The sequence below is a fragment of the Vulpes lagopus genome, chromosome 1 (genome assembly GCF_018345385.1).
Source record: "Vulpes lagopus strain Blue_001 chromosome 1, ASM1834538v1, whole genome shotgun sequence".
NCBI lineage: Eukaryota > Metazoa > Chordata > Mammalia > Carnivora > Canidae > Vulpes > Vulpes lagopus.
The window spans coordinates 143,010,411-143,027,372 of NC_054824.1; the positions used below are offsets into that span (position 1 = coordinate 143,010,411).

At 55.6% G+C, this 16,962-nt stretch overlaps 1 protein-coding gene across 2 annotated transcripts in view; it reads right to left on the reverse strand.

The window, feature by feature from the left end:
- Window positions 1-11,349: 11,349 nt before the first annotated feature.
- GATAD2B (GATA zinc finger domain containing 2B) overlaps window positions 11,350-16,962 on the reverse strand; it is a 105,288-nt gene continuing 99,675 nt past the window's right edge. For both annotated transcript variants that reach the window (XM_041744336.1, XM_041744326.1), the window contains exon 11: window positions 11,350-16,611. In XM_041744336.1, the coding sequence (XP_041600270.1) occupies window positions 16,478-16,611 (134 nt within the window). In that variant the 3' untranslated portion in view covers window positions 11,350-16,477. The remainder of the gene's footprint in view (window positions 16,612-16,962) is intronic.

Below are 16,962 nucleotides of genomic sequence, written 5' to 3' on the forward strand. Positions count from 1 at the left end.
TGGGGTGGGTCCTGCCCCACCCCTATGTTTTCTCCTTGACCTTTCTCACAGAGACTCCTCCACCCCCACCCCCCACCTCCGTGATCTTTCTAGAAGCTCTGCTTCTGCAGGGAAGACTACGGTTTAGTGGGGAGGGCCTATAGAAATAGTAAGTCTCAAAACTGCCCCTTTCAGAGTTGTAAGCTCTCTTGGCACAAGAGTAGCCCTATTGTTTGCATATTTTAAATGACCAGATGGGCAAGGAGAGGGGGTCTGGTCTGGGCCTCTTTCTTCCCTTTAGAATGGGATAGTGAAGGCTGAGGCTGGTGGCCTTCTGGCTCCTGAGGGCCTCAATCCATTGTCCCCACAAGAATGGACGCAACAGCTTTGGACACTGACATGGTGACCACAGAGGGCAGCAGTGACTGCACTAAAGGGATGAGATCCCCATGTGGGCCCTGGCCTAGCATCTGGGACAGCACCCTTCCCTGGACCCCCAAATTGGGCCCCAAGCCACCACTGTTTGGACACTGGGTCCCTAGAGACAGCTCCAAGGGGCAGATCCCCCAGCTCCCTGGAGCTCCAGTCCCATTCAGCGAAGTCGGCGAGGGAGAAGGAGGTGTCTGATGGGCTGAGAGGGTTCTGGAGGCTGGGAGGGGGGGCTTGACTCACCTAACTTGTCCCTCTCCTTTTCCTGCCCCGGTTGTCTGGGTGTCAGGGTGATGGGGGGAACACAGGGCTAGCTGAGGACAAGGCACAAGCCTGGGGCAGCACACTGACAAGTCCTTAAAACAGACAAAGGGACATTCCTCTACAGACTCCACTGCCTCAATGTTCATACTTTGCTGAGGGCAAAAGGCAATCTTAGCCCGACCCCCAGAAGCCTGTAAGTCTACCTTAACATATAAAAATTCCTTTAGAAATTTCCTTTATCTCTACCCACCAAGATACATGTTGGCAGTCATCCGCCAAGCACATGACCCACCCATATCCATCTGAAGGGTCTCATGACTCAGGGTTTATTAGACGGTAATAACCTTTCCCCAACCACAGCTAGCCCCTCAAGGTCCTGGAAACCTCAGAGAGTACGCTATCGCCAAACCCCTCCAACTCCCGGGTATATAATCAGCCACACTTCACAGGCCCGGGGCAGCAGCTCTTACTGCCCGTGGGTCCCATCCCAGGGCTTTAATAAAACCACCATTTTGCGGGCGGCTCAGGTGGCTCAGCGGTTTAGCGCCGCCTTTGGCCCAGGGCATGAACCTGGGGTCCTGGGATCAAGTCCGGTGTGGGGTTCCCTGTGTGGCACCTGCTTCTCCCTCTGCCTCTCTCTCTCTCTCTCTCTCTCTCTCTCTCTCTCTCTCTCTCTCTCTCTCATGAATAAATAAATAATAAGTAAAATCTTTAAAACAAACCGGACCTCACCTATATTCATCGGGGGTTCTGGCTCCAGAGAGGAAGATGGTGTGGAGGGGAGTGGGGAGGAGACACAGCTCCACAGAGGACCTTCCGGGGGCAGCAGCCTCCAGCCTCCACCCCAGACCTGCAGAAGTGGCCAGATTCCATGCTTCTAAAGTCTGTGCGCCCCCAGCATGGAGTGGGTGATGCCCACAGCACAGGAGCCCCCAGGAGCTGAAGACAGAAGATGGGGGCTACTTGGGGAGTAGCCAGCGAGGCTATGGGGGCCTGGAAGTGTTTGTGCTGCAGGTGAGGGGCCGAGGCCTGCAACATGACCAAGAAGGGAGAGGGGGGCACTGGGAGAGACTGGGGGAGTGCAGAGGGAATGTAGAGATGCAGAAACCCTGGAGGGGGGTGGGGGTGGCATGCTGGGAGGTTAGGTGTGTGCAAGAAGGAGCTCTATGTGGGGAGGGCCCTGGCTTCAGTCATTGGGGCTGTGGGGGCAGTGGGCACTGGGGTCCTGCTGGTGAGTGGCTGGGAGGGGCTGGCAGGCAGAGGGTCTGGAGAGGCAGGGACCCAGAGTCTTCCCCACAGAGGCTCCTGATGGTATGCAGGCTGGCTGAGCTCTGGCCACTGAAAGGACCCCTGGGTAGCCTGCCCACTGCCCCCAGTCTGCCCAGCCTTGTGGGCTGAGTTCTGTTGGAGGGTGTGCATGACAAGGGGGTCTATGTGTGTGCGTGCACAGCTCTGCTCGTGTAGTCCTGAGCTCCTGGCATTGGTGTCTGTTGCTGGGTGCCCCTGTGTTTGTGACTTGGAATCTGCAGGGAATCTGTCTGTGACCCGTGTTTGTGCCACGGATGGGAGTAGGTGTCTGGGACAGAGCCTGTTGAGAATATGGAGTGGTCTGTGAGGTCGGGAGTTCAGTCTGAGTGTGTCTATGAACGTGTGAGTGTAAGTGTGTCCTTTCCCTGTTTGGGGGCCGGGGTCCTGGCGGGTGGAGGGGGAGAGCCCGGAGTCCTGGGAAGCTGACCCTGCAGGGAGACAGGCAGGTGGCAAGTGAGACAGCAGGGATGGGGTAGGCAAACCCGCCCTGCCCCCCTCAGTACCGGGCCTGCCCCACCCGCTCTGTTGCCAGGGCCAGCTGAAAGAGGCCATCTATCCTGGGCTGCCAGGCCTGGCCTCCACTGCCAGCTGGACAGTGGCCGGCCTGGTCGTGCCTCTCGGGCTGCCAAGCCCCCTCCCCTTCCTTGCTGCCCGAAGTCCTGCATCCTCCCGCCTCACCTCACCCCATCTGGGAGGCCACCGCATCCACCCTCTCCCGCTGTCCCCCCAGGCCATGCTGCAGGCTTGGAGCTGGCGGCCAGGGATGAGGTGGCTGAGTGGGAGCATCCACCGCTGCTGCCCCACCAGGCGGAGACTGAGCCGCCCACGTCTATTTCCTGGCAGCAGGACGGGCTGGTCCTGGCCAACGAGAGCGGAGCTGCCGTGATACCCAGGGTTTCCCTGCCTCTAGCTGCCCTGCCCCACGTCAGAGCCCCCTTCCCAGTCCCCAGATACCATCCTGTGGCCCAGAACCGCTATGTGAGGCTGGTGAGCCCGGGTACAGCTGGCAGGTAAGTGACTGGGCTGCTCCTGGGGTGGAGGGACAGGCAGGCACGGGGGCATCCAGGGGCCCACAAAAGTGGTTTATTCTAAGTTTCTTTAAAACCAGAGGAAAAATACAGGGATGCCTGGGTGGCTCGGTGGTTGAGCATCTGCCTTTGGCTCAGGTCGTGATCCTGGGGTCCTGGGATCATCAAGTCCTGCATCGGGCTCCCCAAGGGAGCTTGCTTCTCCTTCTGCCTGTGTTGCTGCCTCTGTGTGTGTGTGTCTCTCGTGAATAAACAAATAAAATCTTTTTTTTAAAAAAAGATCTATTTGTTTTAGAGAGAAAGAAAGAGAGTGTGCCTACGTGTGTGCTCCAGTGGGAGGAGCAGAAAGAGAGAGAGAGAACCTCCAGCAGAGCCCCGCTGAGTGTAGAGCCCCATGCCCTGGTTAGATCACTACCTGAGTCAAAACCAAGAGTGGGATGCTCAGCCTGCTGAGGCACCCAGGCGCCTTGAATTTTAAATGTTTTCTATGGAGGAGGGCAAGGTGCTCACAGCTCCTGAAGACAGGAGACTCCAGGGCAGTGGTGTGGTGACGAGGTCAGAAAGAGGTGGCAGTGGTGGGAGCTGGGGCAGAGCTCTGTCCTGGGTCTGTCCCACCATCACCAACACCCAGAGTCCGTGGAGGTGGAGTGGGGAGGTGTCGCTGCCCCCAGGGATGGATGGGGTAGGGGCGGACGCCAGGGCCCTCAGTTTCCCCACCGCCCAACAGCGGTGAGCACCAGCCAGGAGCGTGTGGCAGGTGGCAGGCGGGGGCCGGTGACCTCTATCCTCAGGGTCCCACCACTGCCCGGTGACATCCTACACATCAACCGCGTGAGCTCGGCTGACATGGGCACCTACTTCTGCAGGGCACGCAACAAGATGCCCAGTGGACCCCAAGGACCAGGGGGTGCGGGGTGTAGGCGGGGCTGAGTGGAGGCCGTGCTGTTGGAGTGGGACACGCTGTGGCTGCCACAGTGGCATCTGTTTCCAGCGGCTACTCCAGGTGCTGTGCTGGGCATGGGAGCTTTGGTCCATTGCTGGTCTCAAGCGCACAGAGAGGGACGTGCTGTGGGCACCAGGGCAGGGCTCTAACTCGGCCTGCGGTTATGGGCCAGGGACAGCTGGGGGCTTCAGGTTGAGGGGGAGCAGAGGAACATGGAGGTCAGGAAGGGGGGCAAGGTGGCAGTCCCTGCATGAGCTTCTGAGGACAGCTCAGCTCACAGGGGCAGCTCCACGTGGCCGCAGCCGGAGTGCGCAGATCACGGTAACGAGCACATGACGGGCGCCAGGCCCATCGTAACAAGGAGTTTGGACTGGATCCTGAGGACTGTGAGAGTCCTTGATGGGTTGGGAGCAGGGGGTGATAGCCTGCGCCCCTCACACTGGCGCGCGTTCTTTGGGGGTGAAGATGAAAGTAGCCGTTAACTGGGGCGAGACACTCAGCCTGACCCCAAATGCGGGGAACGGGTATGAGGGCTGAGGAGCCCCCAGGGGCTGGCGCCTGGCAGGTCATCCCGGGGCTCTGTGGCCAGGGCCTGCAGTCTCGCCCACTAGGGGGCCCCCTCGCTGCAGCCCAGTGCCTCTGTGGCCCCCAAGCTGGAGATGCATGGGCTTGCCCGGGATGGAGGATTTTTAAATGGAAGATTGAGAGGCGCAGGGGGAGTTGTTGATCTGATCCCAAACTGTTTGGAAACTGAAGCAGCAGGAAGCCTGGGCATGTTCTGCCCCTGCCTCCCATTTCCCACCATCAAGCATCTGGGGCAGGAGGGCAAGAGGGCAGGAGGGCAGGTGGGATGTGTGCCACTGGCAGAGGCTGGGAGTGGGGAGAGGAGGAGGAGGAGGTGGTGGGAAATGGCAGGAAAAGAGCTGGGGTCCACGTGGACTCTTCCCCAAGGGCTGGTGTCCAAGTCCCCCCGCCACCAGCTGCTGCTGACACACTTCCCAGGCCTTACTCTGGAGGGACACCCGGGACGAGGACTGCCCGAACTTCCAGCGCACTGAGCGGCCGGAAGGTGTGTGGCCAGCCGCCTGGGTTCCCGCCAACCAGTCTCAGCGCCTTTTCAGCTCATCCCTCCAGCACTGGACATGTCAACTTTACCCTCTCTGATGCTTGCTCTTCTCGGGTCTGTAAGCTCAGAGAAATAAGAGCACCTGCCCCGCAGTCTGTGGAGGATTCCACGTGGCCGGGGCTCACAGCACAAGTCCTGGCAGGTGCAACGGCTCAGCTGGGGGCAGCCACGGTGTCTCCAGTGCTCCACTCTGTTTCAGGGAACAGTCCAACCAGGAGGAGCACAGCCTCCTAGGCCCAGGCCAGGACGTTCCTGGACGAGAGATCACGAGGGGCAATTTGAAGGAAGCAGGTCCTTGATATATGGCTATGGGATAGATGGATGAAGAAAAGGAAGGAAGGAAGGAGGGGAAGAAGGAGGGAGGGAGGAGGAGAAGAGAGAAAGGGAGGGGAGGGAGGGAAGGAGGGGAGGGAGGAGGGAAGGAAAGGAAGGAAGAAGAAAGGGAAAACTAGGTCTCATGGAACATTTAATGATGTGTAAGGCTTTATATTATCCTTGAGAAACTTTCACTTTAGAGACAAAAGTTTGGATGTGGGCGTTCTTAATAAAGGACATTTATGAAAGGGTTTATGATATGTTACAAAGTTGCACAAAATACAAAGTGAAAAGAGAAATGAGGTGATCAGATAAGGGAAAACACAGGTGCACTTCCCCGAAGTGGGCAGGCCTGACCACGCAGCCCCACTGATGATCTGAATCACCTGAGAGGACCACAGGACAAATGAAGACTTGGTCTAAACCCAAACAGCAGTGAAGTTCTTTTTTTTTAAATTTATTTAATTTATTTTATTATTTTTTTTCAGCAGTGAATTTCAAAACACGTTTCCTTTTTTTAAAAAAATTATGTATGTATGTATTTATTTATTTATTTATGAGAGACACAGAGAGAGAGAGAGAGAGAGAGGCAGAGACAAAGGCAAAGGGAGAAGCAGGCTCCCTATGGGGAGCCCGACGTGGTACTTGATCCTGATCCGGGGACTCCAGGATCACACCCCGGGCTGAAGGTAGGTGCTACCAGGGATCCCTCAAAACAGGTTTCCATCCATCCTGAGAGGCTGGGACACAGGGGCTTGCTCTCCAATGGAGGGTCCCCCGTCAGTATGGGCTGGGGGAGCCTGTGGGGCTGGTCTGGGGGGATACTTTGCCAGTCCTGCCCCTCCCCACCTGGTGGTGCTTCCTGGGCTGCCCTTAGGCAAGACATCTCCTTCATCTGTGAACCGGGAATGAGGCAGTGATGGCCTAGTACTGCTCTGAGGCCTGGTCACTTGAGGACTAGGCACAGACAAGGGAGGTTCTCCCTCCCCCAATTTGCTGTTTCCACTTCACAGCGGGGTCCCTGTGGCAGAAGCCTCAGAACCTGATGCCCTGGGTGCATCAGATGGCAGTGCTGGAGCACAGAGCCATCCATGGCCACCACGGCCACCCGTCTCCCAGAGCCACCTGGGTACACAGCTGCCGCACCCCACCCACCAGAGACTCCAGCCCTGGGCCCTCTAACCAGTCCTGACCCCTAGCCTCCCCCGCAGACAGCTGCTCTGTTGGTGGGGACGGCATCCAAGTCCTGGGCACTGGGGACCTCATGATTTCTGATGTGTGTGTCCAGCGCCTGGGTGTCTGTGTCTGTGCTGCCAATGGGCCGGGCACCTGTGTCTGGCACATGGCACAGGGTGTCCTACTGGTGCAGGGTGAGCCCTGAGGCCAGATGGGGAGGGCCCTTGGGCTCCCTCGCCGTGGGAACCTGGAAGGGGAGAGGGAGGGTGGGGCAGGAGGGGATATGATGCCTTCACTGCCCCCACCCGTTTGTCCTTTTTCAAGGCTCCACATCCAGCTGTGGCCCAGGGACGTCCCTGAGCCCCCTGGTCTGGCTGAAGACTGGGCAGGTGCTGAGTCCTGGGGACAACACTTGGTTGGCCCACTGCAACAGGGCCCCAGGATCCTGTGCCCCACCCGGCCCCCCCAGTGCTACCCCAGGCTGTGCGCCGTGTGCCGCACATGCTACCTGTCTCTAAGGTCCTCGCAGCCCCCCAGCAGGTGTGCCCCCAGGCACTAGCTGCACTGTGGGGAATGCCTGGACACGTCTGTGGTCTCTAATCAAGACAGGGGCACTCTTAGGACCACCTAACCGGGGAAGGGGGCTTGGCAGGAAGGAGCCCCCAGCAGCTGCATCTTTCCCTAGCACACTGACACTCTCACAGGAGGACCAGACCACCTAACAACGTGTGGTGGAGAACAGGGTGGGCTCCAACCAGGCCACCTGGCTGGGAGGGGGACCCAGAGCAGGCCCCTCCTCAAGGGGGCTGCTAGTGATGGCCCTCTCCACCTCTGTCACCTGCCTGTGCTGAGACGTCACCTGCCTGTAGGAAGTGAACAGGAATCCTCAGCCGCCTCTGTGCCTAGTGGCTGCTCCCCCTGGGCAAGAGCCCTCACTCCTCCTGCTCCCCAGACCTGTCTGGGCCCTTGCTGGGCCTCCGGGCCCCTTGCTCTCTGGTGTCTCCTCATGCCCTGGTGCCCTTTCTCATGCTAGCTCCAACTTCTGCGGCCCCTTCTCTGCCCAGCCAGGCACCAGGAGGGGCTTCGTGCCCCCTTCGTGGGCTGGGGGCTGTCCATGTTGAGGAAGAGGGTGCTGAGCTCCCCGATTGCTTTACTCCTCAGAGATGGCTGGCCTGGAGCTCCAAGAGGCCGGGGACAGAGGCAGCTATGAGCCTGTCTTCCAACTGGAGCACCGTGGCCTGCTGTCCACCTGTGGCCTGACTCGGTAACTGCTGGACTCTGCATCCGCAGATGCCTCCACGGTGGGCCTGCACAGCGCAGGCCCCAGGCAGTGGAGCTGCCAGCTAGCTCACACCGGCTGCTCTGCAGTCCCACCACCCAGGGCGGCTCCACCAGAGCTATCAGCGCCGCCGCCCCGCCTCCCGGGCAACTGCCTCCCCGCCTGGCCCATCAGCTGCTTCAAACTCTTCCACCACAAGCTGCCAGCTGCTCATCTTAAGGGACCCCTGCTCCCTCCTCCCAGAGTCAGCTCCTTCCTCCGCACAGATCTGGGGGAGGCCCCAACCCTTCTTATGCCTCCAGCACCCTTCTCAGCACTCTTCCCAGGGAACCGAGCATTCCCGCCCAGAAAGGCCTGCTGCCTTAACCCTGTGCTGCTCCCTGTGGATCCAGCCACCGGGCATGTACACAGCGGTTCTCACTTTGTCTCCCAGCATGAGGTGGCTGTGGCCACCTCTGGAGAGTGGGTCCATTGGGAGGGTGGCAGGTGGTGGGGGGGCAGAGCAGACCCCTCCCATAGGACCCAGGATCATCAGTCGTCAGTTGGGGGAGGCGGGGTGGGGGGTGGTGGCTGGGCTTTGTCGCCACCTGGTCCATGGACTGATGACTGATTGCACCGGCACCCTGTCACAGAGCCCCAGGCTGGGGGCTCCCCCGTTGGGATGGGAGCCCCTGGCTGCCTGGGGCTGTGGTAGGTGTCTGCATGGGCCTTTCGGCCCTCAGTGTTCACCTCCTCCGCCTCCTCCTGGGCTGGGGACCCAGGGAAGGGTCAGGCTGGTGCAGGTGCAAAGCTGCCAAGAGACCATGGGCATACTGTGGCCTGGGGGCAGAGCAGAGAGGAGGAGCGGGGCTCCCAGGGAGCACTGCCCTCCACCCCCAAGCAGAGGTCGGGTGACTGTGCTCTGGCCCATGGGGAGTGTGCTAAGCTGGACAGAGGCCCCGGGCAGGTCCCAGTGCTGGTGCTTCCCACCTGGGCAGCAGACAGGGGTCCAGAGTGCTGGGCACTGCCTCTGACCACCTGCCTCCTGCTGAGCTGGGGACCATTGTGGCTGGGCTCTGGGTGCGGGTGCGGGTGCGGGGAGTTCGTGGGAAGGGAGTGTGCTGTGCTTGAGGCCTGGCGTGGTTCCCTCCCTAGTGTCACCAGAGAACCTATGTCACCTGTCCCTGTCACCCTACAGTCAGGAGAACCAGCCGTCCCTCAGCTCCTCTCCTGGGAAGTGCATGCCTGACCACAGAGGGGGAGCAGAGGGTGTGGTTTCTCTTTTCCTCTCTCCTCCCCAACACCCCTAAACAGCCTCCAATTAAACCGAGCTCAGCTGGGAGTCATCCCCAACCCCAACACACCTGCCTCATAACCCCATCCAGGAGGATAGCCTCTTGATCCAAATATGAGCTTATCCAGAGATGGAGAGCTTTCGGGGTCTCCCCCAGGCAGGAAGCAGGCCAAAGAGCTCTGCCATCATCACCTCCACCTCATGACCAGAACCTCTGGTCTGACACACATCTCCTGGTCCCCAAGCTGGGGTCTGACCCAAGGACAGGCAGCTTGTACTTCTCGTGAGGGGGCAGGTGGGCGAACAGAGCTCCTTGCCCCTTTGTCCCAACACCATGAAAGTCCTGAACATCTGAGCTGATGGCAGCTGCTACCTGAGCAACCAAATAGCCATGTTCCTCCTCCCAGATCCAAAGCACTGGCCCCTTTGCAGAGGGAGCACTCCTCCCCATGTGATTTCTAGTTTTGGAAGACAATAGCTAGAGCTGGGGTTTTGGTGGCCATGAATCCTGGGTAGAGAGCATGGAGGCTGTGGATCACCCCAACCTGTGTGACCCGTGAGTGTAGGTGTCCGAAGAGGGCATCCTCCTCCCCTCGGCTCTCTGGCTGCACCTAGGGCGGTTCTGCATTGTGCCTGAGGATGGAGGACCCCGAGGAAGGAAGAGCCAGGGTTTAGAGGAAGACCTCAAACTCTGCCTTCCCTGTGCTACTGCAAATGACACTGGTACCAATGACAAGATCCCTGCAAGGCTGGCCCTGCCGCTGCGAAGGGACAGAGAGCCTCGCCATGTGGCAGGTGGCAGGGGTTTGAGAGGTTAAGAGCAGCCCCAAACTTCCTCCTCATCCCTGCCAGCATCTGTTCTTTCCTGACTTGTTAACTCTAGGCATTCTGACAGGTGTGAGGTGGTATCTCACGGTGGTTTTGATCTGCATTTCCCTGATGAGTGATGTTGAGCATTTTTTCATGAGTCCGTTGGCCGTTTGTGTGTCTTCAGAAAAATGTCTGTTCATGTCTTCTGCTCATTTCTTCACTATTTATTTTTTGGGTGTTGAGTATGATCTCACTCATATGTGGAATTTAAGAAACAAAATAGGATCATAGAGGAAGGGGGGAAAATAAATCAGGGAGACAAACCATAAGAGACTTAACTTGGAAACAAAATGAGGGTCGCTGGAGGGGGACAGAGTGGGGGGAGGGGTCACTAGGTGAAGGGCCTGAAGGAGGGCATGCACGTCCTGAGCACTGGGTGTCTACCTCTGAAACTAATGATTCACTATATGTTAATTAACTGAATTTAAATTTAAAAAATGCCAAGAAAAGAAAAAAACAGCCCCAAACTTCAATATCCTGTCCTCTCCGTGGGCCTGACTGAAGTGCTTTGCTGGAAACAAAAAACAAATTGAGAAAATAGGAATGCCTGGGTGGCTCAGCAGTTGAGTGTTTGCCTTCACCTCAGGGCGTGATCCAGGAATCCAGGGACCGTCCTGTCCTGCATGGGCTCCTTGTGGGGAGCCTGCTACTTGCTCTATGTCTCTGCCTCTCTCTCTCTGTGTCTCTCATGAATAAACGAAATCTTAAAAAAAAAAAGATTTTATTCATTTATTCATGACACACACATACACACACACACACACACACACAGGCAGACACACAGGCAAGGGAGAAGCAGGCCCCATGCGGGGAGCCCGATGTGGGACTTGATTCCCGTACTCCAGGATCACGCCTGGAGCCAAAGGCAGACGCTCAACCACTGAGCGACCCAGGCGTCCCTAAATAAATAAAACCTTAAAAAAAAAAATTAGGATCTGGTTAATGTTCTGAGTTGATAGAAACCTGGGGAGGGTTGGTGTGTGGATGGAGGAAATGCCGTGGGGCGGTGCAGCAGGGGCCATTCTAGGGCGGCCACCTGAGGATAACACGTTGCCAGTGCTCGCAGAGGTTTCAGCTACTAGGAGAGACCAGAGTAGTGCAGTGTGATGGCAAGGGCCAAGGACAGCTGGGGACTCGGCCTCCTTTCCGTCATGGGGTCAGCGGCTTTCAGAACACCAGCTCCATGTGGAGGAGGAACGGTGAGGGCGTCCAGTCACTATTGCAGTGGAAGGAAAGGGGGTCCCCAAAGCTATCCCATGACTGTAGGGAGCACAGGCACAGCTCCTCCCAAACACCCCTGAACTCCCCCAAACCACCATCCCCACGCCAGCCATGACCAAAGCATGAGCCACAGGAAAGTTTAGAAACCATTCCTTTCTTTATTAAACATAGCTTGCAAGTGATAAATATTACAAAGTTTTTTCTTTTAATCCTTTCTCCAAAAATTAGCTTATTATTTGAATCTGTTACTGCTGAAATGCTCAGCAGCATCTGAAACAGATGGGAGTGTATTTGCCTTTTTGAAAACCAGTTTCTGTTGGTCTTAGTTTTTTCATTTTAATTTCCAAACACAATGCAGAAAATCAGAATGAGTTAAAAAAAAGGAAACTTAGAGCCTGTGCAAAAGGGTCTTGCCCCCCCCACCCCCATTCAGAGAGGCCCATCCCGCCCCAGCCCTGCTCCCCGCCCCGCCCCCACTCTGCCCCACCTTCACCAGGCCTCAGTCACCTTCCTGGATCCTCCCCAGGATCCACCCCAGGCTTCCTGGGGCCAGGAGCCTGGAGTGTGGGAGCCTCAGCCCGGGCTGTGGGGTGCCACCTGCAGGGGCTCCCATGAGTTCTGAAGGAGACCAGAACTGGGGTGCATCTGAACTCTGCTACGCGGTCGCCAAGATGGGCAAGTTCTGCACCCTGCAGTTCACCAGGGGTGCAGGTGACTAGACCTGCACCCCGAGGGCCCTATCTGTGGTTGCTTGTGATGGGGCCAAGGGTCTGAGGGCAACGGGGTCACAGGTCTACTGATGTCTAGACATCACTCTTGCTGCCTTTCCTGAAACCAAAGTTGTGGCAGGGGCCTGGCTGCTGTGCAGGGTGCAGTTGCACACACTGCCACCTTGACACCTCAGTTCCGCACCTTGTCGGTTTGCAGGTGAGGAAGGAAGCACAGGTAGAGTCTCACTCTTGGTGGCCAGATGATCTCCCCTGTCACTTCACAAATAAGAAAACCGAGACCTGGGAAATGAACTCTACCAAAGGTTACATAGCAAGGTAGTGGGAAAGCCTAGGACCAGCCCCCCAGGGTCTCCGGACAGTGCTGTCACCCCACCCGTGTGCCCTGGCGCTCCATTCTCTACAGCCCAGACCAGGAGCCCTAGCTTTCATGCTGGCCCACCTCACCCCAATTTACAAAGCCTAAAACTGTGTGCAGACGCATGCGGCTCTGCAGGTGAGGCTTTCTCAGGATGACTTGTTAAAATCTTTTCTATCATCCCTTGATAATCTACTCGGAAAGACCCATGGAACTAGGTTCTTTTTTATGGGGTGGGGTGGGGTAAATCCCTTGCATAAGAAAGCTTGACACTGAATTTTGTTATATAGGTATATTGTATATATGCTGATGCAATCAGAGGAAAAAAAACAGTGCAAATACAGTTACAATTCATAATAATACTTGGTTTCAATGCCCCCGGGGACTGCCCCATTCCTCGGCTACCTCCCGACCCCCAGCACTTCCCCACAGTATCCACCTAATGCTGGGGGGCTGGGAGGGGGGCAGGTTAGGGTAGGGAGTGGGCTCTGCCAAGGCAGTGCTGGTGACCCGGAGGACGACTCCAGGGCGGGGAGGCAAGGCACAAATCAGGGGTGGGTGGTGGGGGAGGTGGCATCTCTAAGGAGGGATGGGGTTGGAGCAGCTGCCAGTCTGTGTGCTGGGCCCGGCCCACTCCCCCGCCCCACCCTCCAGAGCCCTGTCTCCCTACCCCCACCCCTTCCCCAGAAACCCTTTTGCACGGATCATACACAAACGGGCACATTACAAAATGACATAACACAGTTTCACAATATCCATGGCGAGGGCTTTTTTTTCTCTTTTTCAGTTTTTTTTTTTCTACACAATGTACAATTCCTTTTAAATGGATCAAGAAATAGCTTATATACACGAATGAGTCCTTGTTATAACATCTCGGCAGCAAGTATCAATAAGCTAATGAAAGTCTTGTTGGAGGGCAGGGGAGCCTAGGGCCAGGTGGGGTGGGGTGTGGAGAGGAGGGTTAAGGGGGAGTGCTTGGGAAAGGGACAAAGTAAAATACCAAGAAGCATCTTTACAAAGCGGCTCTATAGCTAAGTCCTTTTAAAGGGGAAAGGAAAGGTAACCAAAGCAGGAAAACATTTATCTTTGTGTCTTAAAAAAAATGGTCTACCATACATACATCCAAAAATGTGGAAAAATACTTATTCCGGGGATGGAGAAAGTCCAGATGCTGTGGTCAAATGACAAAAATAGGAAATGAAAAAAAAAAAAAAAAAAAAAAAAGACAAATGACCTCTGTCCCTCAGCTTCTCAGCTTTCCCAAAGCTTTCCTGCTATCTACCCAATTCAGGTGTCTCAGGAGTAAGCCACTGTCTACGAACCACCACCTGCAGAGCCTCTGGATATGGAGGAAGCTGGGCAGAACCAGCAGTGTCCTCGGCCTTCGTGTCCCCGAGCTTCAGAGCACTAGGGGAGAGGCTAACTGAACAGAGTGAGGTTCCTCCTATCATTAGGCATGAGGGTTAGTGTCTATGGGCCCAGCCATCCTCAGGGACTTGAGGGACACAAGGTGATTGGTGATGAAAAACTAGAGAATTAAGGAAGACAGACGGATGGGGGTCGGGAGCAGGGAGGAGGTGGAAGGCTAATACTTCACCATGATTAAGGAAAACTCACCCCCATCACTAATCCCAGGAAAGGATATGAAAAATGGGGAGGAAGGGTAAGAAATCAAACCTCAGCGATTGAGCAAAGGGTCATGGAGCTACACTAGTCAACAAGCAGCCTCTACGCAACTGAGCCCAAGGGAACGAAGAGGGAGGCTCCCACTCCGCCCGTCCTCCTCTGTCCTCCTCCTCCATCGCCCCAGCACCCTGGCAGGCACTCGGCTGGGCATTCCTTCCCCATCACTCCTCTGTCTACACAGCCTACTTCCAAACCCCATTCAAAGGTGGCCTGGCTCCCAAGGAGGAGGCTCGGCTCAGGGCAGGGATCGCCCCCAACCAGACGGTATTGCACATTCTCTGTTCCTTACGCTTAATCTCAAGTGACAGATTTGGGCACCTGGTACCTCCAAAGCTGGGGGAGGGGAGACATAACAGAAATGGCACTTCATCATGGTGGGCGGGGCAAAAGAGGCTGACAGACATGCCACAAGGCAAGATGACTTATAGAGGAAGGAAAAAAAAAAAAAAAAGCTTCCAATTTCGTGGAAGAGAGAAAAGCAAAACCAAACGATTTATCCAGTGCTTTCAAAGCACAGAGGGCAAAGAAAAGATGTAAGAATATATCTTTATATATATATATAATTTTAAAATAATCCCAGACCCAGTTTCATAACCCCCCCTCCCTCTCCCACCACTTACAGTCAGGGGTACCACATTCCCCCTGAAAAATACTCCAAACAGCCCCATCACTATCTGTTACTAGCATCTAGCTTCAGATCACTTCACCACTGGGAGCCCAGACACAGGATGTATCTCTGCTCCTTTATTAAGTGCTCAATGAGTTTGGGGTAAGGGAGGAAAGAAAAAAAACCCAGGAAGGCCCGTAGGGCCAGTAGAGTAACCCGCAGTGGCTCTGGGGTATGGGGAAGGGGACTGAGCCTGATCCCAGCTCCTCCACCACCTCCCCCAATCCCCAGACTTTACGGGGAAGATGTGCAGTTTGTGTGTGTGTGTGTGTTAATTTTAAAAGTGCCTTCTTACTTTAAAAAAATTATTTAATTTTAAAAAATAAAAGTGGGGGAACTTTTCCAGGTGGCTTTCAAGGGCAAAATGCCAAACTCCTCTTCACATCTCTTGGCTCTGAGCAACCCTTCTTGGCACTCTGGCACCTGCTAGAGCTGCAGACGCAGGTGAGCGAAACCCCTGCCTTGAAGGGGCTTCCCTAACCTCCAAACCAGCCTGGTCCCTGCCCCCCACAGCCTTCGGGTGTGGGCAGGTGGGATGTTAACCTCCCATCCCCAGAACAGCAACATTGCACAATTCAGTTCATTCTCTACATTAGTAGCGCTTAAGAAAAAGCTGAAAACAACAGAAGAGAAAAATTAATAGTTTGGGGGGGAGGGGAAGACAACTACTACTCTGCACAGAGGGGTCCAGAGCTGGTTTTGATGAGAGATGTCTGGCTCTGAGCAGCTGGTGCGGTACTTGCGGTGCAGGCCTCCTTGCCTCTCCTCCGGGCACTCAGGGTGGAAGGACAATCTGTCTTTCCTCCTGTCTCACTCAGCATGCCTGGCCCAACCTCTAGGACACCGGCTAACTCAGGCTGGGAATAGCCATGCCTCTGCATTACAGACAGAGAGACAGATGGGGCTGTGCTTCCCAGAGATTAGTATTGAAGGCGGGGGATGGGGGGCAGAATTTTACAAAGAAAATAAGATGAAATAATTTTGGGCTAGTTGACCTGGAACAGACTTCCATCTTCACTGGGACCAGCAGAGCATCCAGGAGGCCAAGACCAGCCTCTGTCCCACCCTGGCTGAACACTAACCTTGTCAACCTGTCCCTCTCCCCGTTCCCTGTGGGTCAGTTCCATGGTGTTTACATTTTAAAGCTTCTCCCTCCAGGCTCTTTCCCTCATTCTTAGAGCCCAACTTCTGTACAAAACACAGCCTCCCAGACCTTCCAGACCAGAGACACCCAGGGCTGATGTCCTCTTTGTTTGATGCTGCTACCTCCCCCGACCCCAGGTTAAGTGCATTAAAAACTTCTGCCCCCAACACTCCCAGTCATGTCCCCTCGGGGACACCCTGCCCAGCAATGCTCCTGTCGTTTATCTGAATGTCATCTGTGTTTAAAAAAAAAAAAAAAAGGGCAAAAGAAAAAAATAAAAATATTGAGGGAAAATAAAAAGGCTTAACTGTCCACTGAACAAAGGGAGGACACACAACATCATTAAAAATGACAATAATTATAGCATAAAAACTTTAGAAACACACGTCAGGGGCTTAGGTGTCTCCCCAGGACCTCACTCTGACCTCTAACAGAGGTAAAGAGCACCTCACTGTGAATGGAAACCGGAGAGAAGACCAGAGCAGCAGGATCGCAGCAGTGAGAGAAGGGGGTGGCGGGGCAGGTGCATGTTCTCCTGTTGATTTCTACGTTTGTCTTCTGTTTCTGTTTTGTTTTCCGTGTATGGTAGGCACCAGTACAGGCACTGCATGCGACGGAAGTTGGGGACCATGGGAGAGAGGGGGCAAAGGGTTCGAGGCTGGGGCAGCACAAGAGGACAGGCGTTATTTCTGCCCGCTGATGGACTGCGCTATAGACCGGGGAGGGATCATGTCTAAAAGGTACTCCCGCTGTCGGTCTGCCAAACTGGGAGCTTTGTGTCCTCCAATGCCGGTGTTCAAGTATGCAATATTGACACCTGGACCCAGGAGACAAAAGCGGGGAGGGGAGAGGGCAGGCATTAGAAGAGGAAGCAGCAGCAGCCATCTGCCCCAGCTTTAGGGAAAGGGCATTCTTGACACTTCAGTCCTACCAGGAACACCAGCCACATGGTCTTGATGGGATGGCAGTCAGAGGCACAATGGTGACAGGGGGTTTGCCAAGACAAAGAAGCACTTACAGAATCTGCTCTGGGTTTGGGGCTACCGCTCAAGAAGACACGTCCCTCCATCACTCAACCAGGAGTGGGACAGCTCACCCTGCTCTTCTCCACATGCCCACTGACAGGGCGCACCAAACAGCAAACTGGTAACGGCAGGGATTGGGCCAT